The sequence below is a fragment of the Onychomys torridus genome, chromosome 10 (genome assembly GCF_903995425.1).
Source record: "Onychomys torridus chromosome 10, mOncTor1.1, whole genome shotgun sequence".
Lineage (NCBI taxonomy): Eukaryota > Metazoa > Chordata > Mammalia > Rodentia > Cricetidae > Onychomys > Onychomys torridus.
In genome coordinates this window covers 76,174,304-76,201,134 of record NC_050452.1, presented here as the reverse complement: position 1 = coordinate 76,201,134, position 26,831 = coordinate 76,174,304, and the positions used below count along the sequence as shown (strand labels likewise).

The 26,831-nt window shown below is 39.8% G+C and overlaps 1 protein-coding gene across 6 annotated transcripts in view; it reads left to right on the top strand.

Annotated features, from left to right (window-relative positions):
* Positions 1 to 26,831, top strand: part of Arhgap24 (Rho GTPase activating protein 24) — a 399,402-nt gene that overhangs the window by 332,121 nt on the left and 40,450 nt on the right. For 3 of the 6 annotated variants that reach the window (XM_036201559.1, XM_036201560.1, XM_036201562.1), the window contains one exon: positions 14,875 to 14,997. In XM_036201559.1, coding sequence (XP_036057452.1) covers positions 14,875 to 14,997 — 123 coding nt within the window. Of the gene's footprint in view, positions 1 to 14,697; positions 14,731 to 14,874; positions 14,998 to 21,420; positions 22,563 to 26,831 lie in introns of those variants that run through there. The other 3 variants (XM_036201564.1, XM_036201561.1, XM_036201565.1) reach the window with 3 other exon arrangements.

Below are 26,831 nucleotides of genomic sequence, written 5' to 3'. Positions count from 1 at the left end.
TGCTACAAAACAAGGACTCAGCCTTTTCCTGTGCTCTGGATGCTGCTCTGGATCTTCAAATCTCTGCCTTTCTCCTTTGTAGTTGTTAATATGTCCCTAGGTTCCAAGGAAAGAGAAAGCCCTCCTGGGGCCAATTTATCATTTGATATTTCTTGTAGCTGTCAAGTGAACCTGGATAGATTAAAAAAAGTCTAGTTCATTTTATTAAAAGTTTTATGTTTATTTAAATTTTAAACATGTCTTTCTTACCTAGATCACTGAATGAAGCCTAAGTAGGTATGTACAGAGTAACATTTATCTTGATATCTTCAAAGATCAACTACTTCAGCTTCTTAATAAAACTCCCATGAGTGTGTGTGTGTGTGTGTGTGTGTGTGTGGTGCATGCACATGTGCATGTGTGTATGTGTGTATTTGTATTATGTTTGCATCTGTGCATGCAGATTCACACGTGTGTGGAGGCCAGAAGTTGACATTGTGTCCGCCTAGACCACTCTCCACCCATGTCTAAAGCGAGAGGCAGGGTCTCTCACTTGAACCCAGATCTCATAGATACACCTAGTCTAGAAAGGCAGCTTAACCCAGGGGGCCATGTTTCAGCTTCTTGCTCACTGGGATTACAGTGGATCACCTTGCCATACTGTCATTTACATCTGTGCTGGATATCTGGGATTGCAGTGGGCCAACATGCCACTGACATTTACATGTGTGCTGGAAGTCTTGGGGTGCAGTGAACCACCATGCCTTTCTGGCATTTATTGAGTGCTGGAGATCTGAATTCTGGTCTTGGACTTGTATGATTGAGCCATCTGTCAGGCCCTAAAGTTGATCTCAACATTATAAACTTTGTGCTTTCAGTTAGGATGTCCACAAGCCAATTCTTGGCCAAACTGTGCATGAGTGGAAGTGCTTACATATATAAGCATTGCCTGAGTGTGTGTGTGTTTCCCTGGTTGACATTGTACTACTTCTCCACATCAGTTGTATCTCAATCATCTTTGTTTCCTGGATTCTTAGCTTAGTGCTTATCATGTGCCCAGGTTCCCTCTTATCTGTAGTTTCACTCCATGGTTTCAGTCACCTGTGGCAAAACTCCATCCAAAAATATTAAATGGAAGATTCCAGAAATAACCCACAAGTTTTAAATTGCATACCACCCTGCGTTAATACAATGAAATCTCATAAGTCTTCCTCCATCCTGCCCAGAGAATATGCAGCTGATTGTCCATGAGTCACTTATTAAGATCTCTTTTTTAAGACAGATGTCACCATATCGCACTTACCACAGTGTGAATGATCAAGTACTTTACTGTACTTAATAAGGCTTTGAGGTGCAAGTCGTGATACTGCACTAGAGATGCAACAAAGCTGCAAAGTGTTTCTTTTAATGAAAAGGTGTAAGATTATAAATATATGTGTGTAGGGTAAAAAACAGTATATATAATTATGTAGAAATCAATGCTATCTTTGGTATTATGTGTCGACTGGGATCTTGGACTATTTCCCCTATGGGTGAAAGGTACCATGGGAGATCTGCTCAGAATGAAGTCTCAAAAGCGATGCCTGCAGCCTCCTCCATCTCAGGGATTTTCTAACAATGTAGTAGTTGTTTACAAACGGTGAGCCTCAGGTCAGGTAGAAATGCACAGGCAGCATGAAAGAACAGTCAGCGGACCAAAGTGAGAGGGGAGAGAGGAGAGGGGGTGGGGCACTCCTTAGAGTGTGGACAGAACGTGGAGGAAGTCCAGAGCATGTGGCAGCCAGCACCTCAACCCAAGGCTGCTACAGTGTGTAAGAGACTCGTCCAGGTCCCCATGTGCACAGGGCCCATGTGTGCTTGTATTCTCTCCCCATCTGCCGTATGAATGCGACTTTGGAGCTAATTTTAAACAAGAGCATTTCTTGAGATCTCTTTCTCCCAAAATATCCTCTCATTACACAACTTGGAATTTCTTTTCAAAAATTAAAATTTATTTTTAGCATATACATAAAACGTTTGGATGTGTTTCTGGTGCACTATGTTAGGTATCTTACCTTACAAGTGGTGCCTATTAATCTCTATCAAAAGACTGGACTTGGATGATCAGTTTATGCTTTATCATTTGATTCATTTGGTGTTTTGCCTCTTCAGTAAGATCATGATGCTTACTAAAAGTAAAAAGCATCATAAATTCTTTCTGCGCCCATAAAAGTGCATTGCAGTCCTAATTGTGTATAAAATGTTATGTTATATACATATATATATATATATATATATATATATATATATACATATATATAATTGTATTAAAGTGTTATGTTAACTAAGTAGACATTTATTACCTTCTTCATTTACAGTCCAATTGCTAGGCATTTTTGCTTCCTTGGATGAGGAATTTTGTGATTTAAAGATGAAAATGTATCAGTTGTCTGAATTTGACTGTACAAATGAGTCCTTAGTGGTGAAGATGACAGACTCCAGGAACACCCTGTGGAGGGTTTCTATACAAAGGACTCTCCTGCAACCTGTAAGTGGCATGGGAGGGAATCACAAACAACAGTGAACTAATACTGACTCTAATAATGGTGAAAAAGCCTTTCTGGTCTAAGACACAACAGCAAGGTGTTCCTTGTTGAATTCCAAATAAAATCCAAGCACAAGAGTCTCCTGAAAAGACTAATGAGTTTTTATCTTGATACAGAGGAAGCCATAAACTATACACTTAAAGATCTGGAACATAAACACAGGTGGAATTAAGGAATGTGGCTAGGAGAAAATTGCCTTCAGTTGATTAAAAAAAAAAAAAAGAAAAGAAAGAAAGAAAACAAGCCTTAATAAACTCAAATTAGCTTTAGTATTCAGTGTCTTGTAAGCCACTGTGAGGTCTAATAAGTTTAAATGTATTTTAGGTCTAGCTTGCAGACATATTAAAGGACAGTAAACAATAAGTTTAGTTAATGAAGTCATCTAATTCTCCAATTCTCTGGTCGTCTATTCAGGAAATGTCTTAATATCAGGACCAATACAACATACTGAGATGCTGGACCTGGTTCTGAAGTTAGTCGTTCAGTGCTACATGCTGCAGATCCCAGCACACTGTCTGCTTTGGGATCTATTGAGCTCCCTAACTTTGAGGTAGTGATGAAATCTCCAGTGAACTGGAGTTATTCTTGTTGTCAGTGGCAAAATATGCTTCAGCAAGGGCGCAACTTCATGTGTCTTTCTTTCTCTATTTGGGGTATGTGAATGCATATGTGAACACACACTCCTACCCCAAACAGGATTAGGAGACGTGTGTCTATTAATTCTTCAGTACTTTTCTTGCATTTGGAGATATACATACATACATACACACATATATATATATATATAATTTTTAAGAACTTCATACATGAGCATTGTATCTACCTCAATCTTGCCCCTTTTTCCCTTCAACTTCTTTTCTGCCCATTCAATGATCTCATCTTTCATTTTTTCTTATTATGTGTGTGTATATATTTATATGTACATATCCATATGTGTTCATACACATGTATACAAGCCTACTGAGTGAATTTAGTGTTATTTGTGTGTGCCTATGTCCAGGGCTGACCACTTGGGATTTGATGATCTATGCTGGAACTTGTCCCTCTTTCTGATTCTCCCTCTTTCAAATGCCATTGACCACTTGTAACTTGGTGCTAGAGGTGGGACCATGTGGAATTCCCCCTGTCCTCATATGCCTGTCAATGTTATCATTATGCCATTCTTGTTCAGGCAATCATACCACTGGTATTTCATGGGTGCAATTTACCTGGCATATCCACAAGACACTATCTACAAGCAGGTGTCCCAGGACTCTAAAAATATCCTTGTATGCTTCTCATTGGGTATTTTTAAGCAACTTTGCCTTTAACTTAACAATATGCCTATCAATCAGCCAATCTCTATTTCAAGTTTATGCATTTGTAGCTTCATTATTACATATATGGCAATGGAATATTCAAAACAATAACTTTTTCTTGATTCCAATACTACTGCACACGGCTGTGGGTATTCATTAAGTACTTCTGTGCTGGAATGAATTTTAGTAGATTTGGACGATTATCTTCAGCTTAAAATTATGAGGTGCACAGCACCAATCTATCAGCAGGAAGGATCAAAATTTAATTTATTGCAGGAGTGGGAAAATTGAAGAGCTTCAGGAATTCAAAGAAATATTTATTTGCACAAGATATGAAAGATAATCCATGACAGAAAATGAATGCAATATAAATGGCCTGGAAGCGTGTTCTAGGCGCTTTCCCTTGCCTTGATCTCACTCGGATTTCAAGAATTTCTTACTGGACTTGGTTAATCAAAGTTCATATAAGAGCCAGATGATTTTTTTTCAAATTTAGGTTCTAAGTGAATAAAGAGAAACTTCTGAGAACTCCAAAGACATTCTTGTTAGTAAATGCTTCATTTCACTTTGCTGAAGAGCCAGTTTATTTTTAACTCTCTCTCTGTCTCTCTCTGTCTCTGTCTCTCTCTGTCTCTGTCTCTCTGTCTCTCTGTCTCTCTCTCTCTCTCTCTGTCTCTCTCTCTCTCTCTCTCTCTGTGTGTGTGTGTGTGTGTGTGTGTGTGTGTGTGTGTGTGTGTGACTATAGTGTCTAGATAAGCATATGTTTGGTGCATACACAAGTACACATGTCTAGCCAGTACACAAGGCTAGAGAAGAACATAGAGTGTCCTGCTCTGTCACTCTGCCCTATTCCCTTTCCATGGGGTCTTTAACTGCACCTGGATCTGGGATGGTGGTCAGCAAGCCCCAGTGGTCTTCCTGTGTCTATCCTATACAATTTTGGGGTTACAACGGCTTATGTGACCAAGAAGATTCATTATTATTATTTATTAATTTTTTTTTATTTATTTTGAGACAGGGTTTTTCTGTGTAGTCCTGGAACTCTCTTTGTAAACCAGGCTGGCCTCAAATTCACAGAGTTTCTCCTGCCTCTGCCTTTAAGTGCTGAATGCACCACCAAGCCCAACAAATTATTATTATTATTCCAATGAAGGTTCTGAGCATCTAAATTCAGGTTTTAATGCTTGTACAGCAAGCGTTTTTCCTACTAAGCCATCTCCCTCTCCAGTTACTGTCTTGATAACAAATGAAATTATTTCAAGAGGTGAAAATTGTGAAATACTTTAAGATTTTTGAGCTTTGGGGTGGTTCTCTTTAAATGTTCAACATTAGTTGTAATTTTCTAAGTATAAAACTCTATTGGTACAGTCCAGGCTGCATCAAAATCTTATTGGGGTTCTACAGAATTTCAGACCTGTACCCATATGCATGCTTAATATTATTTAAGAACAGAAAAAGAGAGCTGGTGCTAAGAAGCAGGCATACACCAGCACCCTCATGGAAACATGTATAGTCAAGTCAGTTCAAGAAATGACTTTCCAGACCTTTGCATTTGTTTGTCTCTTAGAGTGGAATAATTGGATTAGACCCTTAACTCCTGACATAAGGTGAAAATCAGCAGTGAACATAGATTCTTCTCAACATCTCTATGGGAAAACAGCTTACTTTTTATGAAATTATAAGTTGTACTCTGTTCATATCAAGTACATTAGAAAAGCATATTCATGTGTCCTTAAAAATGGGAGTGGTAATCCTGAAACACCAATACCCTTGTCCACTGGAGAATCAGACATCCTCAGCAAGGGCTGTGTGCTCTGTGAAGCCGTGTGCCTTCATGGAAACCCCAGAGCCCCAAGGTTCATCTACATCTGCCCCTCCCACTTACTTACTCTGGAATTCCAGGACTTCAGAGGGCCAGACAAAGGTGGTGGGAGGCAAAGTGTAATGTCATGGGTTGTCCAGCTGCATGAAAGAGTGAAATTAAAACTGAAGATTTGCAGCATGCCCTTGATTGCATACAATGATAACCGCTAGTCATCTGTTGGACAGAAGGATAGGATTTGGAGAATCTATGATAATATTTGGTTTTATATCAGTTACTTTATGTATACCCAAACATACTCTCTGTAAAGTTGCTGCTGTGTAAAACTGGGTAATTAGCATCTAGGCAATTAAAATTAAGAGATGAAGAAGATTGTTCCAATTAAATTAAATTGGTAAAAATATCTTAATGAATAATATGAAAAATTATATTTAAGTAAACAATTAAAATTTGTCTTTATAAATTATTTATGAATTTAAACTCATTTCTTCCATTTATATCTCTCTATAAATATTATATAATTTAAAATCAAAACTTTGAGGAAAAATGAATCATATTAGCTTTCAGTCCTTTTTAGGGATTGTGAAGAAAAATCAGAAAATTTTAACATAACTTTAAGGATCTATGGATGTCTTAAAGCTTCCTTTCTCCCAGTTAACAACTTTTCCAGTGAATTCTTCAATTTTATTTTATTTTAAGTTGGTGTGTATGTGTGTTTGTAAATGTGTGTATAATGTGTACATATTCATGTGTGTGTGTAGTGTGTGTATCTGTGTGTATGTGTGTGTCTGTGTGTCTGTGTAGATGCTTGTGGAGGCTTGAAGAGGGTGTCAGATAGTGGGATCTGGAGCTATAGGCAGTTTTGATGTGGGTACCTGATGTGGGTGCTGGAAACCCATCAGGTCTTCTGGAAGGCCATTGTGTGCTCTTAACTGTTCAACCATCTCTTCAGCCTTGTGACTAATTCTTATAAGTAATAATCTTTCTGTAATATTTTACAGGCCTTGCATCCCCCCAACACACACACACACACACACACACACACACACACACACACACACACACACAGAGAGAGAGAGAGAGGGGGGGGGGCTCATTTCTCTGTTCTGTTCTACATTGAAATTCTGGAAGGTTTGCTTATAACCAGGTGTTTCTCTTTTTCTCCTCCACAAGTTGATGAACACATTTCTGTAAGAAGTATTTTGTTGGTTCACACTGACCTCATATACTGAAATAGCTCTTACCAGGTTTTCAATTATCTCCACATTGCATAACCTGGTGATCTATACCTTAAAGTCTCCAATGATCTCTACGTGTCCTCTCCAAAGTTTCTCTGTTCTAGTGGTGGTCTCCCTTATTGATCTCATACAACCTGTTTTCTAGACAGCATTATGTTGGTGACTTCCAATCAGTATATGCTGGCCAAACGCTGACCATGAGCTCTCACTTCTGTTTTGTTCACTGCTGTATCCTCAGGACCCAGAACACTGATGGGAAAAGGCAGCAGATTTTTCAAAGGTGTGCTTGACCGATGAACAAATGTTCTGCTGCACCTCCCCAGATTATTTTCAAAGCCAGATCAAGGAATATGGAGAAAATTCGCAACTGACTTTACTATTAGCCTTGCAAATCTGTAATATTCCAAAACAATATGAGGGAAACAGCATGAGAGATTTTTTTTTTAATGTTCTTGAGCATTTTTATCTAGATCTTCAAACACAATATCTCTCTCCAAATTCAATACGCAATTTAACTTATCAAACTCAGGGCATGAGAGATAGTGGAATAATGAATCTGTATTCAAATGCAAAAAAGAAATGTCTTAACGTTCAGTTTGATAAAATAAGTTATCTTTAATGCATGAGGCTTACAAAATTGCCAGACTCACTATTAACTTAAATGGCATGTCCTTACAAAACTAGTTGTAGTGTTAATCATTTACAATGCAAATAAGCAATCAGATACATTATATGATCCATAGCTTTAAAGCTCGGGGCTTTCAGATTAAAGAACCGCCACTGAGAGAATACATGGATGCAAGATCACAGGAGTCCTGTGGTGGAAAGACAGGAATCTTACATTTTAAATCTTGGCCAGTGACAGCAAATCCTCCTTCAGAGGGAGTTCTCCGACTTCTTGATGCATCAGAATCACCTGGAAGGATCATAAAGCATGCAGGACCTTTACTTCTCAGCTCTTTCAACCAGAAGAATTTAATTCACTTCTGGACATAAGTGACAGATGCTAACCCTTGGACAACACAGGAAGCCAAAAGCCCTGCTGGGCTAGAATTGAGATCTTACTGACTTCCCAGTGCAGTCTGGGTAGCAGGTGACTAAAATACAGTTAATTATGTTATTGTTGTCATTAACGTGCTAAGCACGTTTTGTGCTTTTCTGAAAAACGAATCTGAGAAGAAAATCAGTGGAAATCTAAATTGTGCTTACTTAAAATTTTAAAGTTTCAAAACTAATCATTTTAAAGTAAATTATTTTTGCTGTTTATGGCAGTACTTGCTTATAATCCTAGTATTCAGGCAGCTGAGGCAGGAGGATCATACATTCAAGACCAACTTGTACTGCACAAATATACAGAGACACACAGTCTCAGAACAATAAAATCAAACACATCAAAACTAATAGGATAAATGCATCATGGCCATTTTTAAAAACACAAAATGGAAATGAGCATTAGCTTGAAATATAAATCATTATTTGTTTTCTTAATAAATGAATTTACTTTATGATCATCTTCAGAATATTTTCTAAAATTAACCTATTTTCTTGCATTTGAAAGGATTCAATTTAAAAATATTAAATTTGAAAGAAGTTTAGATGGAAAATAACCTACAAGCCCATAATAAGAGAGCAAACAACATATCTCCCAACAGTCTTGGTGTGTTTGAAGTCATATTTCTTCATGTAGTGCACGGTGGCCCTGTGAGGAAATCCCATTACCCCAGTTGAAGACAGGAGATTTCAAAACTAGTAAATGAGAGACTGCCTGAACCTGGAATCTGGACTACTTGTTGCAATTCTTACTTTTTACTACTTCTTTTTAAACACATTGTTGCATTTCCAGTTCAATAGAGGCAGTACCTTTATTTATTATTATTATTATTATTATTATTATTATTATTATTATTATTATTATTATGGTATATGAGTGTTTTGTGTGTATGTATATCTGTGCACCGTGTGCTGGTCTAGTGCCAGCAAAGGGCACCAGATCCATTGCTTCGGAGTTACACATGGTTATAAGCTGCTGCATGAGTCCTGTGAATGGAACCCACAACTCTTAACTGTTGAGCCGTCTCTCTAGCCCCTTCAGTTTCTTAGTAAATTCTGAGAAATTGAACTGCAAAGACTTTCCAGTTTTGTGTATATATAGGGAGACTCTCCCAAATCATTTTGAAATATAATTCTTAGAAATCAAGTTTAATTAGTAAATACCAACTAATGAACAGTAAGATAACAAATGTCCATTATAGCTATTTATAGCTTAAATGTAAGCTTGATAGACTATATAGAGTGATCTCTTTATACAAATATATTAGAGCTTTCTTGAAGGTATAAAATATGTAAGGCATTACTATAATAAAAAAAATCTTAGGAAATGGAAATCTAAGATTAATAGAACTAAAATACAAAATAACATTTCAGTAGCCTGCTTGTTATATATAATAAGTATAAAAGCAATGTCTTTGAATGGTAATGTATATCCTGTGCCATTATATGCTGGAAATTAAAAAAAAAAAAAAAAAAAAAAAAAAAAAAAAAGCAATGTCTTTACTGTTACTGGGTCTTTAACTGATCTCATTTCGGTTTAGAGGCTTAAAATATTCAAAACTAGTACTGTAGAGTTGTGCAATATTTTTGTTTATAAAACCCTTAATAAATTCTCATTTTCTTGCTTAAGGGATGTTTTTAAATATTCAAAAATCTTAGTATAGAGTTGAACAAAGTTCCTGTTGAGAAAATTCATTGAAATTCTGACCTTAGAGTATCTTTAAAATTAACACTTGGGAAAGAAATACTTGGAAATAATTAATAAGACATGACAAAACTCTTAGTTTTTAGGTGATAACGTATTTCGCATGAGAGTTAATGTAAAAGTAATTAAAATAGTGAAAGCGGGTCAAATGTTCCTTCCTCCATGAAGCATGTTGTCTCGTCATGTCCTGTTGTTATATGTTCGAAGGTTTGAGCACCCACAGATGCTATCAGAGTTTGTTGGTCACATTTCATATAATTCGAGTTGTTTTCTGAGTGTCATTCTCCCTAAAAGGAAAGTCATGTGTTTCTCTTTGTGATTTTCCACTGCTAAGCTTCTACAATGCTTTTAACCTCACAACCTATCATAGGCAAGGACCTAAAAACTAGATCTTGTAAAAATTCATGTGGTTTTTGTTTGTTTGTTTGTTTGTTTTTTAAAAATCTTTTCACTTGATGAGTGAAAATAAGTCTTTGGGCATTGACATATCTTCTTTGCAAGTGCTAACAAGATGAATAATTATCTGGCTTTGGCCCTGTTTGCAATTAGGAATGAGGAAACATTTCACCCTTGAAGTTGTTAAGGGCATTGAAAACATTCACTGAAATGTCCTCAGGTCTGTACCCATGGCTTCATTGGCTACAGTCCACTTTGAGCAAATCATTTTAAAAATTTGAACAATGAAGTCACTGCCAATCTTTGTTGTAGAATACTACTTTAACAATATAAATGTATGTTACATTTGTTTATATTGTGAAATATTGCTTTATGTAAAGATGTGTTACATTTGTTTAAGTTGCATTTGTTTAATTATGTAAGGATGTGTTGCTGTTTTACCTTGCCTGCCTAAGGCATCTAATTGGTCTAATAAGAAGCTGAATGGTCAATAGCTAGACAGTAGAGAGATAGGTGGGGCTGCTAGGCAGAGAGAATAAGTAGGGAGAGTAATCTAGGCTCAAGAGAATGAGAGGGAGAGAGAAGAACAAGGGAGAAAGAGAGAGAGATGCCCTGGGCCAGCCAGGTGGCCACCAGACAGACAGACATAGAGTAGGACATACAGAATGAAAGAAATGTAAAAAGCCCCAAGGCAAAACGTAGATGAAGAGAAACAGGTTAATTTAAGTTATCAGAGCTAATGAGACAAGCATAAGATAAGACCGTGCATTCAAAACTAATAATAAGTGTCATGATTTGGGACCTGGTTGGTGGCCCAAAAGAAAGCCTGCAACAAATCTTTATGTTTGTTTGTTTACTAGAGAGAAACTAGAGCTTGTTTACATATAAATACATCTCTTCTGAGAAACTATTCTACCTTTTAGTTCACAATTGTACTAGCAACTTATAATTGTTTCCCTCTAAAGGAAAATGAAAAACAAAAACAAAAACAAAAAAACTTTGTGTGCAGGTAGCTAGCTTTCTGTTACTTTAATGAAAAGGGCAATTTATATGAAGGAATGTTGTTGGTTTTTTCCTCATGGTTTTGAAGAGTTCAAGCCATGTTCACATGACCCCACCCCTTTGGGCCTATAGTAAGGTGATGTGTCATGGTGGGGTGCACATAGCAAATGCTCAGTGGGATTTGAACAAGAGATAGATAGGCACAATAACACATCACTCACAGGCATCTGTCCAATGGCTGAACTTCCTCTCACTAGGTTCTGCCTCAGAATGGTTCTGGCTCCTCCTAATAGTGCTACAGGCTAGCAACCACACCTTCAGCCTTTTGGTCACATTTAAAATAGAAAGCAACCATGACTGATTTTGGAACTTTCCATTCAATGAGTCAGTGAAATGTGTTTTTAGGTTTACGTTTTAGAAGGGCTATAATGGCAGCAGACATCCTCTGTCATCAGAAAGACCCAACTACAAGCCCTTGACTGCAAGCTGCTGTGGCTATACCATATAAGTGTACAAAAGGTGATCAGATTAAGTATTTAAATTATTTTGAAGAATCTATTTCTCTCTGAGGAGAGTAAAATGAACAAATGTGATTTTACAGATCTTGGTGAAATGTACAAATACTTTGTGTTACATATGAGCAAATCCAGTGGGATGATGTGACCTACTTAGCTCCTGTAAAATCACCGAATTCTGAAGTGTAGCACTTGCTGCAGTAAGCGTTACTGCCAACGGGAGCTGCCATCCAGAAGTCATGCCCTTAATATGCATGCAGATCCACCAGCGTATGTTTAGAGTAGGTTTCCAAAACTCAACTCTGCATAGATCCAATCAAAACTGAAGAATGGAGAATGGGTATCATCACAAGTGCCACACAGGACGGTGTAAGGAGCCCACAGATATATGCATCCATATATTATGTATGAATTTGAGGTAGTGATCAAACTCTCTCATGACAATTAAAACTCAATGTTGTTTTTAAATTTCACCTCTTGAAATATTTTTTGCTTCTGAAATGGTTACATTAAACATTGGGTCCCATCAAAGAGATGACAAAAATGAAACCTCACCTGTGTGGTTTGAAGTTTACATTGTGGATTTATTCATTTATGGCACAAAATGTCCACTAAGTTGTGCTTGGGACCCTTTTGTTGCAATGCACTACAGGTGGCTTGTAGCTGAAGGGCTGTGTATACTAAAGCAGAAGGCATCTTGAGTCACTGTTACCTGTCCTTAGGAGGGGATTCCTTTGGTAGCTTTCAGTAGTTGATCCTACCCTATCCACAGTGGGTATGAAACCAGACCCACAGTAGCTGCCTGGAACCCCATGCATATGTTTCCTACACATACACACCTAAACTAAGGTTCATGCCACAAAGTTGGCACAAAGAGATGATTGCCAATAAGGAGAAAATTTATAGTGATATACTGTAGTAAATTCTTTGAATTCCATGATTTGTTAATTCTGGGATTTTCATGTAATAGTTTTTAGGCAATAGCAAATACTGAAACCTCAGAAAATAGGAATTCTGACAGTACATTCTTAATCTACATAATTACTTGATCACATTTTTAGTAAAGAAGTGTGTTGTTTTCACCAAGACTCCTGGCGAAGGCTGTTCTAAACCATTCTTTTTCTTTACTAATACTCAGAGGAATCAAGATCGTATCAGTGGGTAGAATTCAGGCATGGAAAATCACAGCTGTGATTGGCAGTCTAAATGAGATTCAAGGTCAGACACACAGCACCCTTAGCGGAGATAAAGAATCAAGTGAATAGTCGGGAATAATGGCCAGTGGTGTTTGTCAGCTGCCTCTCCCTCTGCTTCTAGGCAGAGGGCCATGCGGTGGGTGTCCCTCGCTCACTCACTCTCATCACCAGCGCTGTCTCTGCCCGGGCTGAGGGTGACACAGCAGGAAATTGCTATCTGATTTACTAAGCATCCTTCAGGCAAAGACAATAATTAAAATATTCTGATTTCAAAATGCTAATTTGTTGGCTCTAGACAGTGGTATAAATGGATCAGAATGCAAACAGATTCTTAGTACTGTGCCACACCATTTGAAGCATTATTTTGCCATCTAGTTATTTCTGGAATTTGTATGTGATATGAGTGTGCATGTGCATGCTGAAGTGTGCTATGTTTACATGCATGTGTATTATATAGTTTAAATGTGAATTCTATGTATAGTGTTATCAACAGAAGATAATGGTTCAAAGAATAAGCCTTTTTACTGTTGAATAATTGCTCAAGCATGTATTAGCTACACTGTCTGCCCTGTAAAAGGCAGTCACATGAAATGCAGTAACTAAATACAGTTTCAATTTTTGTAGTCTAGTATTTTTATATACTTTCCAGTTTATTCTCACAAAAACAAACAAACAAACAAACAAACAAAAAACCTCTTCGGTTTATTTAAGAAGTACGTTTTTACTAGGAAACTTATTGAATATTTGTTTAGCACGTGTTAATCCAGTTGGTTGTATGAGACAGGAAAGACCAATTGAGTTACTCAGCTGACGGACTTCAACTTTTGCTCTATTCACAGGACTTCAAATACCCAAACTTTACCTTTCAAAGCTATGTGTGAATTAGTTGGGGTGTGAGAGGGTAGAGGAGGGTGGTATCTTTTGTAATTGAAGCCTATAAGCCCTTCCGAGAAGTATTCCAGTCTACTTACAAACAATGAACTAACCAAATAAAACACGTGAATGTGAGTTATTGATCCGGAGGCTACAAGTTTAGAAAGGCCAATGAAAATTAAATACTGATAGCTATGGAGCACCTGAACAGTTAGTATAACATTAACCACCAGAACTCGGTGAAATGCTACCCACTTTTTAAGTCATTCACTCATGAGCATTATGAATCATAACCCAAGCATGAAGCCCTCCAGCTGACGGCACTAGCTAAGGTAGCTAAGGATGCCAGAGAAGCATCTTTCCATTCCAGACATCTCCGTCTGGTTCAGGGTCAGACATGGTCACTTTTTCTCTACACACCTGAAAATTGCATTCCACCTATAGAATTTCTCAGGGATTGAATTGTGTGCTTTAGAATTTAGTTCTTCAAGTCTGATGTTAGAGACTTGTAAAGATTTCCAGAGAACGGGTCAGGAAATAGAAGAGGCACAACCTTCCTTCTGCACTGAGGGCTTTCGAAAGTGCCTACTCTGGTGTCAGGGTCATTAGATATGCTTTGGCTTTTGTAGTAGACCAGGCATGCAACCAGTCCGCTCCCCCACTCCTTAAATTGTGACCTGGAGGACTGAGTTTTCCTTGCCCAGCAGCAGCAAAGTGGTGGGGCTGTGGGTCCTCTGCATTAACTGATTGGTCCTTCCCATCCTGATGGACCTGGCAGCCGGCTGGGTGTGAACTAAGCAGGGTTCACTGCTTCTGATGAAACTCCAGGCACTCTGTGGACCACTGTGCCACCCTCTCCTTCTTCCCCTTTGTCTGCCCCATTTCTCCCTATTCAGCAGCTCTGTGAATGGATTGGATTATGAGTTACTGCAGGCCTATGGGTTGTTGCTAGGACAGAAAACCCGGGGCATTGTTTAGGGGATGGCATTTGTTCTCTCGCTTTCTCCTGGAAACCTAAGAGCCTTTCCTTTTAAAGCGGCAATCTTCACCGCAGGCCCTCCAGCAACTGAGGTAAATGTTTCCAGTTCATTCACTAGGATGCAGGGCCGCCCGCAGGAGGCCCAGCCCTTGTTTCTGGGGAGCCCTGGAGGCTGATGGGGAGGAACCAGCCCTCACTGGCTGAACTGTCCACTGAACGTTCTCATGCTTTTGCAGGAGGTGAACGAGATCGGATGACAGCGAATCATGAGAGCTACCTCCTCATGGCGAGCACCCAGAATGACATGGAAGACTGGGTGAAGTCCATCCGCCGAGTCATATGGGGACCTTTTGGAGGAGGTGAGCAGATTTTAGTCATAGAGGAGCAGAAGGTAGATGAAGCAATGTATCCCTTTCCCCCAGCTGTCAGTGCCGCCAGCTCCTGTGTTCAAATGGGTGCATGCTAACATAAATAGTAAAGTATTCAACACTGTTGGCAGATGCATATCTAAATAACTCCTGGAGGCTTATCCACATCACGTGTCATTACTAACCAAACTTCTGGGAATATGTTGAATTCTAAAACAGAATAGCTTTGTTTCTTCTTTCTTATTTTTAACTAACAATAAGTGATTAGAGTTTATGAAAAAAAAAAACAAAAAAAATGAATCTTATTACCTTATATACTAATTTCAAAGTTAATAAAAATGAATAAATAAAAGCCAACAATTACCTCCTATGAAACTGACAAAAGTGACTTAGAGGACATATACTATAAAAGTTCACTAGCTAAGAATGCCTGTGTCTAAAAAAAGGAATAAAACAATATATTTGAAAGGGGCTCCCCTAGTAAGCCCCCAGAAGCTTGGTAGCATAAAAAGGAATGCCACATTTTTTATGGGAACTGATGTGGTTTAGATTAAATAATTAGATATTGTTTTAATACAACCCAAGCAAAACAATGTTGAAAACGCAATATATAGAAAATAAACTAAAAGATGTTAAGAATAGAAAAGTTGAAAAGAGGGAGAAATTAAAGGTGGAAATTTTATCCTTTAAGAAATAGGATCTGGCCGGGCTGTGGTGGCGCACGCCTTTAATCCCAGCACTCAGGAGGCAGAGCCAGGTGGATCTCTGTGAGTTCCAGGCTGGGCTACCAAGTGAGTTCCAGGAAAGGTGCAAAGCTACACAGAGAAACCCTGTCTAGGAAAAAAAAAAAGAAGTAGGATCTGGAATAACACAAACAAATGTTATTTAAAGAACTATTTCATTAATGGAACACTCAAAGGACTAATGAAAGTATTTATATACCACCAAATGTATTTCCAATGAGGTATGATAATGTTTGTTAAAATGAATTATGTTAATTTTAATGTAGTTAAAATCAGCTTTATTAACTCAAATTCACATTTAGTAAGCCAAGTATAATTCTCATGTTTTATACTTTTTCTTTGTGGATTGTCAGCACATTGAATAATTATTTTCTATTATTGTATCAGATATCTTTTAGGTTGACTAACCTCTTCATGTACTAGAATAATTTCCAAAACAGCTTATAATGTGAAGTTAATTAAATTTTGATAAGTATTGAGCTTTGAGGAGATCTCAGCAGTAGATTTTGTGTGTTTAACATTCATGAAGGCCTGGGTTTAAGCCCCAGAACAGAAACAAAGGAAGGGAGGCAAAGCTACATAGTAAATTTTTTTTCTAAAGACATGTGGGTATCTTACCAGATTACTGATATACGCCTCTAAAATGTCTGCTCGTTAGCAGTGTATTCCATCAGGAGTGTGGTGACCATCCATCCCAGTATTGCCTGGTAATGCTCTGACTTACACCTGGTTCCCCAGGATGATGGTTGAGTCATAGTACAGGCTTGCACTCTCATGGTGTCTTAGCTTGTGTGGTAGTGCATTTACTCACCCTGTTCATCAGCTAAAATGATGGAAGTCTGTCTAAAATATTTGTAGATCCACAAATGGAGACTGTCCACATGCAAGATTCCCTGTGGCATCGATGAGAAATAAACATGTAACTGGTTCCAGTTTGCTGGAACTTTCTGGCCTGGAGATCTGTGGGCACCAAGAAATTGTGATGTCTCAAAACTCCTCTTGCTTCCTCTCTTCTGAAATCAGATTGCCAAGGTCCCCAAGTTCAGGGGCAACCTTAATGTCAGCTTATGGGGACATTTCTTAGAGCAATTACATCAAATGTGTACATGCTCCCTCCCTTTCTTTCTCTTCCATCTGTCTTCTCAAGAAAAATGGGTAAAATTGGTGGCCGCAGAGAGTCCCACCAGCCCAGAATTGTCAGAAATGATCCCAACAGAAATGATAACTGTCCATCAATATCCAAATCTGTGATCCTGAAAAGGATACTCCAGCTGTTTACTATCTTACATAATTTATACGTTAGAGCTTGTGTATGTATGTACATGTGTGTGCTGGTGCACACCAAGCATGCAAATGTGGAGGTCAGAGATGGACATTAGGGTATCTTCCTTTATCACTCCTAGTGTTACTTTTTGAGACAGGGTCTCTCACCGAACCTGGAATTTACCATTTCAGTTAAACCAGCTGGCCCACAAGCTTTGGGATCCACCTCTCTCTGCCCCCTCTCCCCAGCACTGATGTTACAGGTGTGTACAGCCACACATGCCTTTTACAAGGGCTCTGAGCATCTGAACTCAGGTCTTCATGCTTGTATAGCAAGTTCTGTCCTCCTATCTTGAGCCCCCCCTTCAATGATTCTATAAATACATGGTTCAAGTTTATCTATTTTGAATGAATGAATACATTTGTTTGTTACCATGTTTTATTTGTTTTTAATTAGTATACAAAGAACATATTTCCTTATGGCCGTTTCATAGGCATTTAGATTTGGTTGATTCTTCTCCCAGGCTTCACTCCCCCTCATCTCCCTCATGCCCATTACCATTGTCCACTTCTATCCTCAGTATTCTGCCATCTACTCTCTGAGCCTCCACATTGGCCACTCTCCCAACCACAACCTTCAAGCACATCCCACCCCATGGTCTTTATTCCCACCCCATGGTCTTTATTCCCACCCCATGGGCTTTATTCCCACCCCATGGGCTTTATTCCCACCCCATGGGCTTTATTCCCACCCCATGGGCTTTATTCCCACCCCATGGGCTTTATTCCCACCCCATGGGCTTTATTCCTACCCCATGGTCTTTATTCCCACCCCATGGGCTTTATTCCCATCCCATAGGCTCCTCTTTAGTTTCCTGACCTCTACCCACACTTACTCCATATAAATGTACACTTATGAAAATTAGTGATTGGCGCTTGGTGTTTAGGTTTTGAAAGTTCTTTATGTGTTCTAGATATTGATCCCTTGTGTGAAACTCACCTGTGAGATCTTCTCCTACCCTGTAGGTTGTCTGTTTTTGCTGTTGATAACTCATTTCTAAAGATATATATATACATATATATATATATATTATTAGCATAAATTGTTCACACAAAAAACAATGCCTCAAAGAATGAGTATTAATAAAACTGTATAATTAATGAAGTGTAGAGAAGCAGACAAACTGACATCTTTGATAGAATACAGGTGTCACCCTTGAGCCCACATTTCAAATGCCTACACTAACTAATTCTATGATTGTGGTCTGTACTTTGAAGAACATTCTAAATCTGAGGTGTAAACAATAAATTTATATGACTAAAATTTTATTTATTTTATGTTTTGAAGTTCCACTTAACAGTGCAGTAAAAATAAGGTTTTTTTGGTTCTCTAGGTTATTTTTAAGTCATTTTTAGCTCTACTTAGATTCTGTGTGTCCATCTGCTGAGACCTGGAGTATGCAGGTAATTGGCAGTCCTGAAGCACAAGTAAAATTCATTTCCTCACCTGATTGATAGCATAATATTGTCTGGCACTTCTACTGTGGTAAACACAGGTTCATGCCTTATTGATAATAGATATTGAAAATAGACTGAAAAAATTTAACATATAATCATTTTAGTTAAGTAGTTTTTCTAGATATTTAAAAAGATCTGAACTGACACCAACAAATTAAATATATAATTATAAATATGAAGAAGCAACCCATCCTTGTGTGAACACATAAGTTTGTGAGTTGCCATGCACTTGTACCAAAATGCTTCAGTAACTGACAGGCCCACATTACACAGTGGGGGTCCACACAATCATCAAATCATAGCCATCTTTATTTAAGTATACATTATGGGTTGACAACATTGACTGACAAACCACTTCTTAGAATGTGTCTCCTTTGTTCCATGACACAAGAGCAAGCAGCTGTAGACTGGATCATTGCTCCCCACAAGAAAGGAACACAGGGCTAGTTCACTCTACAGCTTGAATGAGTCTTGACATTATACTGAGTGAAAGAAGGCAGGCCCCACAGGTCATTTGTTATACGATTCTGTACATAGGAAAGCCCAATGAGACATAAAATAGATGCCCTGGGCTAGGATGGGGGCCTGGAGGGTGAGTGGTAGCTAACAGGTATGTAGTGTCTTTTTGAGAAGATAAAAACATGTTCTGGAATTGGCTGTGTTGATGGCTGTACATGCAACATGTACTAAACACCACTGATTTGTATAGTTTAAATGTGTGGCCTACAATGCTTGGGCTGCATCTCAGTAAAGCTGTTAGTGAACCCTGGGTTGCCATAATTCCCTCTCACAAGAGAACACATTTCCCTTCCTGTATTTTCTGGGGACCAAAAATAGTAATCCAAAATTGGTATTTCTTGCCTTCTTTTCCATCACCAGACAATCTGTGGTCATTGATTGGGAGCAAGGTGTAAAGAACTCAGAAGATACCTCAGATATTGCCTGCCCCCACTGCATACCACCTTCACATACATTTTAAATGTGTGTATCACGATCTGGCCCCTCCCTGTGGAAGTTACAAATGTGTAATTTTAGAAAATTGAAGTTCCTCATGAGGTACTTATCTTCCTTCTCCGATGTTCCCATAATGGCCATTGATTCAAATGTGTTGAACACCTGAGAAGCTTTTCTGGTACCTCACTCTCCTAGCAACTAAAAACTGAGGAGGAAAGAGGAAGCATGGGACTCTTGGTCAAATGAAGCCAATCATTTTACAGCTATTCACCTAGGTAAAGCGAACCAACTGGAGTGCACATTAAACTAACAGCTTAGCTGACAAAGTAAACATAGCATAGAATCGAGATCTCCCAAGCTGGGCTATGTGCTTAAAGCTCCCTGACCAGTTCCATCAATGTGGGGAAGCAAACAGTGTCTGCTTTAAAGTAAACTAGGAGTGTGTGTGTGTGTGTGTGTGTGTGTGTGTGTGTGTGTGTGTGCCTGTGAGTGTGAGAGTGTGAGTGTGTAAATGTATGTGTAAGTGTGTGTGTGAGAGTGTGTAAATGTATGTGTCAGTGTGTGTGTGAGTGTATGTGTGGGCCTATGCATATGTTCATGTTATGTGAGTGTATATGTCAAAGTGTGTGGGCATCTGTGTGTGTGAGGAGTGTGAGTGTATAGGCCTGTATGTATATGTGTGTTTGAGTGTGAGTATGTGGGCCTGTGGGAGTGTGGTTTATATGAATGTGTGTGTGTGTGTATGTGAGTATGAGGGCCTGTACATATGGTGTGTGTGAGTGTAATATCAGTAATAATTAAAGAGGAAACATCACTAATCTGAGAGGGAATGGGAGTAGAACACAGGAGCTGGAGTGCAGAGAAGCGAAAATGATATAAAATCCTCAAAAAAACTTGATAAAAACAAAGTAAACCACAAAATTCGGTTCTTAAAGTGTTTAAGTTTGGAAATGTTTAGTTTAGGTTTGAGTTATTTGTCTAGTTTTACCTATCTCCTTCTTGTTTGCTTTTACTTTTATTTAAAATTATTTATATGTAGGGTGGCCCATACACACATATACATAACATGTACATACATGCACATGCATTGAGTGTAGGTTTTCAGAGCTCAGAGGCACCATATGACTCTAAAGCTGAATCTACACGGCGTTGGAAAGTGTCCAGCAAGAGTAGCATGCACTCTTAGCCAGAGCCCTTTCTTCAGCCCCCTGCTTGTTCTGTAAACTGAATTTTTTTTCAGCTGATTTTGATGCAGTGTTCGTGGAGGTGACCTATGAGACTTTCAAGTGAGCACCTACCTTGCTTGGTGGCTTTCAATCACCCAGAGCTAACACACATGCTTCATCACCCTGGGTATGTCACAGAAGGCAAAACCACACCTGGCAAATGATGCTGCTGTGGAGGGTACCTTCCTCATACAACTCAGAATTAGGGGATGCCCCTGCTGAAGGGCTGGGGGGGGGATGAGAGGCCATGGGGTCAGCTAGGGTTAAGGCACCAGCATTCCAGATCTGCTTAGGGAGCAGCCGGGTGGATGAATGATTAACCCAGTAAGTAAATTATTCAGTGAACAGGACTGGAGGACACGGGTGAGGGCAAAAGCTTGCAGGAGCTGCTGGTCAGACTGAACGGGAGAAGTGGATGCATTCACGTCTTGTATGAGTTGATTTGTTTTTGCGGTTGTACCTGCAGACTCATTGCTACCAAAATTAAATAACTTTTATGGACACATAAAAACGTATAGATAATGTAAAGTGACTTAAGGATATGCATTTTACATTAGCATGCACAGATAGATTTAACCACACAAGATCTAGATGGGGAAACATGCAAATCATGTGTGGGAAGAGAATAAATGTGAGGATGAGCATGCAGAAAGCATCCCCTCACCTTCTCCACGCCCCAAGGGATGATTTGGTACTGTTTGATATAGGGGCTGAGCCAGGCAGCAGAGAAGGCGCTGAGTCAGTTGTGAGAGTTGTGAGGTCAGTGCAGAGTGAAAAAAAAAAAAAATCAAGGGGCTTCACAGGGCACAAGGCGTCCTCCCTCCCTCCCCTCATGATGCCACTGCACCTGCTTCATCTGACCAGCGGGCACTGGAGGCGGCAGCAGCCACAGCTGTGACTCGGCGGCGGCACAGCAGCCCTGCCAGCTCCCGCCCAGCTCTCATTGAGAAAAGGGAACCGGAGCAGGAGGGGGAGGAGAGCTCCCTGCAAAGCCGCCTCGGAACAGCCAAGGAGACTCCTAGAATGGGCACGGGACTCTTCTGACGTGGCGACTCCATGGGGAGCTGGAAGACCGAAGGGGAAAGGCAGACGCCTGCAGAGAGCATCAAAGGCTGAGGGGTACCATAAAAGGAACTGGGGAGTCCTTTGCGAGGAATTGTCGTGCACTGGAATGCGCTCTGGAGAAGGTGCCAAGGATTTCTTCCCTTTTCTCTCAGATGAAAGGAGCCATCCAGGACTGTCCTGAAGTACTCCCGAGAGGCCTTTTTTTTATCATTGTTCCTCGTCCCCTATGCACAGGGCTGTTTGCTGACCTTTCCAGAGGACTTTCTGTCCCGCTGAGAAGACAGTTCTTAATTAAACAAAACGAAACAATTCCTGCTGGCCGCGTGAAGGTAGTCGCAGCTTGCTGGTTGCAATTCTTTTCCTGTGACATTTTGGGAATGTCTGCAGAAACTTAAAACAAACAAACAACAACAGCATCAACAACAATAAAAATCCTCAAAAGCCCCTGAAATAGGCAAAAGAAAAAGAAGGGGATTGTTTTGTTTTGTTTCTTACCAAAAAGGAGTAAATGAGAGGGAACCTTAACTCGGGACTTGGATGATCAAAACCCTGGAGTTCAGGGATCAGCACTTCAGACCTGACACATAAACAAACATGAGGAGTGGTGCTTGTGGGCTTCCACACAGAGGCAGGTTTTAAGGAAGCCCTGGCGGGTCTCACAATTTGGGGCCTGTATGATGCCTGAAGACCGAAATTCAGGGGGACGCCCCTCAGGTGCATCAACTCCTTTCATCCCCAAAACTACATACAGAAGAATCAAACGGTGCTTTAGTTTCCGGAAAGGTCGGTAGGTGGTATCCTAATGTCCTTCTAATTAATGTCTGAACGTTGTCTGTTAGCTAAAGCTTCCAGGTCCATGAGGCTCCTGCAGAATGGGGGTTTGGAAACGGAGGGCTTAGCGCTGTGTAAGACATTGCTCGTCTAGATTGATTTTTCAAGGTTCCTATTGATCTGTGATGTCTGTGAAGGGTAGGTGGGGCTTAAGCATGGTGGTCCTGAAAAGATCCCCTTGACCAACAGGGAACTAAGCAAATCTGAAAGGAGGGAGCAAAGTTCTCCTGGGCCCTACCCACATCCAAAGCCAGCATCCTTGTCCTGACCCCTTGAAACAGGCCTCTTGCAAATCTCTGTTCTGAGTCCTACCCCTTTGGTTTTCCAAATGGCTCCCTGTGCAGCCTCACTAGCCTGCTGAGAACATTTTGACAATCAGACTCTCAGTGGTGGCCCTAGCCCCTTTCAACATTGGCTAGAAATAGGCATCACCTTGACTTCCCATGCATATTATTGGGAAAGAGCAAACAGGAGGTAGGGAATATAATTAATTATCATCAACAATGCAAACTAAGGCATTTCGGAATTGAATTGATCTCAGGAGTTAAAGGGTATGGAGTTGGGGACATCAATGTTTTCTGAAAAAGGTTTGATGAGTATTTTTTGAATCTGTTTGCTTTAAAGTGACAGTACTGGAGTGGAGGGACATCTCGAACAGAAAGTGAGTAATTGTAAACTCACTGCCCCTGATTTAGTCCGCGCCTGAGCTGAATGACATCTAGGGCCGTTACTTTCTCCCCAAGTTTGGGATCTACCACCTCTTTGTTACAATCCCCTACACATAGTAATCAACCAAAAATGAGAAAACGTGAAAATTAAATACAGTGAGAACTCTGTAAAAGTGAAATACTTATTATTCCTTTGGAGTCTTTCTCTTTGAGCAGTGAAGGGCTGATGACTATCGCCATGGTCACGGGTCATCAGTAAGGTGGTCACCCATGTTCCAATTTCACCCAAACACATAATGTTAGCTTTTAAATTTTATACATCTGTGAGCATCTCATGGCTACTGCCAGATTACATCATTGATAGAGAATGTAACAGAGACAGAAACTGAGAAAGACTCTAGAATTAATATTCAAAGGCCATGTCCCTTGTCTTATAGCTTTCCAGCTCTTGGGAAGTAACTTGAGATATTTGGGGTATTATTTATGTGTCTCTCACAGTTTTCACCCTTTCTACCTCCCCTCCTCCAGTAGATGTGTGGGAATGGCTGCAAGCATGCTATTTGCCCCCACCTTCCCCTCTCTTTCCTTAATTACAAAGGGAAAGGCAGCCCCTGAAAAGAAAGTCCTCCGCAGGCTCGTAACTGTTTCTGCTGCTGTCTTTTCCTTACGAGGTCTGACTGGTCTACAGGATGTTCCATATTTGAGTCAAGGACCGAGAGATGCTCCACTTACACAGCACTGCGTTCTGCTTTCTGTTAGAGGCAAGGAGCGGGTATGCAGCCTCTCCTGTCTGGTTCCTTGGCTGCATAACCGCAGTTCTGCAGTGGGGCTCAGAGAGGGAGGTCCCCCGCTGATGAAGCTGCACTGTTGCCAGGCTGGTATGCTGCACTCATCTGTCACCCCTGCATGGTAGCATGGAGTGTAGGGACGGCACATCCTTATTAAAATTTTGACATTAAAAGGAATGGCTCCCCTCTCAATCCTGGACTCCAAACTCTGTCACCTTAAGAAAAGTGTGGTTTTGCGCTTTGCTGACTCTGGTGCTCCAGTGTTTCACACAGTGTACCCCCCGTTTCTGGGCTGCTCCCACACCCACTTATCATTCCTGCAAAAGAGTGAGCCAAGTGTGTGAAGCTAAGAAAACACCCGGATGAAACAAAAGTGTTGAGGTGGCTGTTTGCCTGATCCACGATTAATTTTTTTAACTGTTACCCAGGGTAGACCATGAGAAAGAGACTCATCGGGTCTCAGCAGCTTTAGGAAGACTGCCAGAAAGAAGTAGAGTGGGAGACATTCACAGGTGCCAGCCCAGTGCCGTCTTCTTCGAGGGCTTTTCTTCAGACCTGCTCTGGCCTTCACAGCTGCTTCTATTCCTTTCTTTTTTTCAAGTACTAATTAAGGCCTCTGAAAATGTTTCCTCTGCTGGTTTTTCAAAACCTAGGAACTAAAGACACATCTTTTGGTCAGGAAGCTGGGGGATTGTGGTATTCTGAATTTGTATGTAGGTAAAAGAAAACTATGATGTAGTTTTAACCTGTTCATTTTTAAACTTTGAAATTTCATCATGACTGTAAGCGTCATATTAAGAACTATTTTCTCTGTGATTAGAAACTAAAAATTTAACCACAGAGTTTAACCTTAGTTTAGTCTAAGGTGTCCCTTTCTTGGAGATAAGTTACCAGTTGCCCCAGCGACTATTCACAGACTATGGCACATTATATATAACCACTTACAACATTGGGGGGTTGCCCTGGGGTACCTCAAGCCCCACCTTAGGGCTTTTGCACTTTCCTTGCCTCAGCCTACAATGCTCTTCACAATGACAGTCATCTACTCCCTGTCTGTCACCCTCTTCACAGATTCTTACATCAAGGTCTATTTTATAAAACACCACTTGATCTCTATTCCAATGTGCTCTCTAGCTGTGTTCCACAACTCAGAGCTTTTCTTACGAGCCTGTAGTGCCCATGGGGGTAAATCCTACTTTCCATAATTATCAACACAGTCTAATCAGTTCTACCAGTTACCTAGAGATAGCCCCCCAATTTCCCAGGCTAGCCCATTCCTTCCCGCTCAATTCATATTCTATACCACCTCTTGTTTTTTCACTTTGTGCCCTCCACCATGATCTTCCTTCTCGCATCCAAGTTTTACTCTTCAATCAAAACATGGCTGGCTCTCACTTCATGCTTCTTCCTGGCCAGCCTTGTGCTTCATGTGAGCCGCTTCTCCACACTGTACCTTTATATGTACACATCCTCTTTAAGAAGCACATACACATACGTAGAACATACCTATTGCTTTATTTCTGTCCAAAGTAAGGTGATAGGTCTATTCAGTTAATATTCATAATGAAGTGAACTAAGTGGTTGTGTATAGCCTGGTATTTACAGACACTCAGAGCATTACAGTGCTTTCTCTGCTCTCATGTTAGTCTGTAAGCAATTTGAGTTAAAACACAATGACTTCATATTTATGGAGATACAGCCAAAATTATCCTCAGAAAATGAATGTTGTGCATGTTACAATCATCTTTTGGGAAGTTGATTTGTCCAGTCAAAATACTGTTGTCCAAACACATATGATTTTAACTTGTGTTGTTAGTAAATGAGTGGTATTTTGGAGTTCCCACCAAACGATGCTGGGGATGGAAAAGAGACAGTGAGTGCTTCAAGTTGGGACTTTGTAGACTACTTGGGAATAAAGGAATAATGAATGCCAACCTGGGATAAGTACTGTACCAAGTGTTGTATGGAGCCTCACTCAGGTGTTCAGGAATGCAAGGTTGACTTTACAGTTGTCTGGAAAGCAGAGAATGACTTAACTTACGCGAAACTGAGTTTTCCCCTCGATGGTTCTAAGAGAATATTCAGCATGCTTGAAAAAAAAACCCACCAGAGTTGAATTAACAAAATAGAGTGAAAGAAAGACTTTCATAATCACATGTACATCACATGTACCTGCATCTGTAACCTATACATGCTTCCCTGTTTGACGTGGGGCCCGAGAAAGGCTACCTGGCATCTTTTGCTTATAAAAGAAAGAGTTCATTGAAGAACATGCACATCTTCTGGCTTGATTCCTGGATGTCAATGATGATGTCTCTAATTGCTGTTCTTTTCTGAGGCCAAGGCCATTGTGTCAAGGTGCTCATTCTAGAATACTTTCCTTATTTTTCCAAGTCTTTGCTTCCTCATCCTCTCCTCATTCTGACCACATGTTCAGCATATGCTAAGCATCACACATTTGAAAAATCCAAAATTTGAAATGTTTTAGTGGCAACATGATTCCACAGTAGAAACTTCTATACCATGAAACTCTCAAGTGTAAAATGATTGTTCATTGCTATGAATCTTAGCTCTTAGAGTTAGCATTCTGTTCTCTGTAAGAGGTTTTTTTTTTTGTTTTGTTTTTGGTTTTTTGTTTGTTTTGTTTTGTTTTTTTCACTAGGAAGCTGGTGACAGACAGAAGGAAGCCTCAGCCAGCTTTCCCTGTTCTGAACTAAAATAGGCATCTTTTATTTTGACTTATCCATTTAGGATGGGTGAATGTTTACT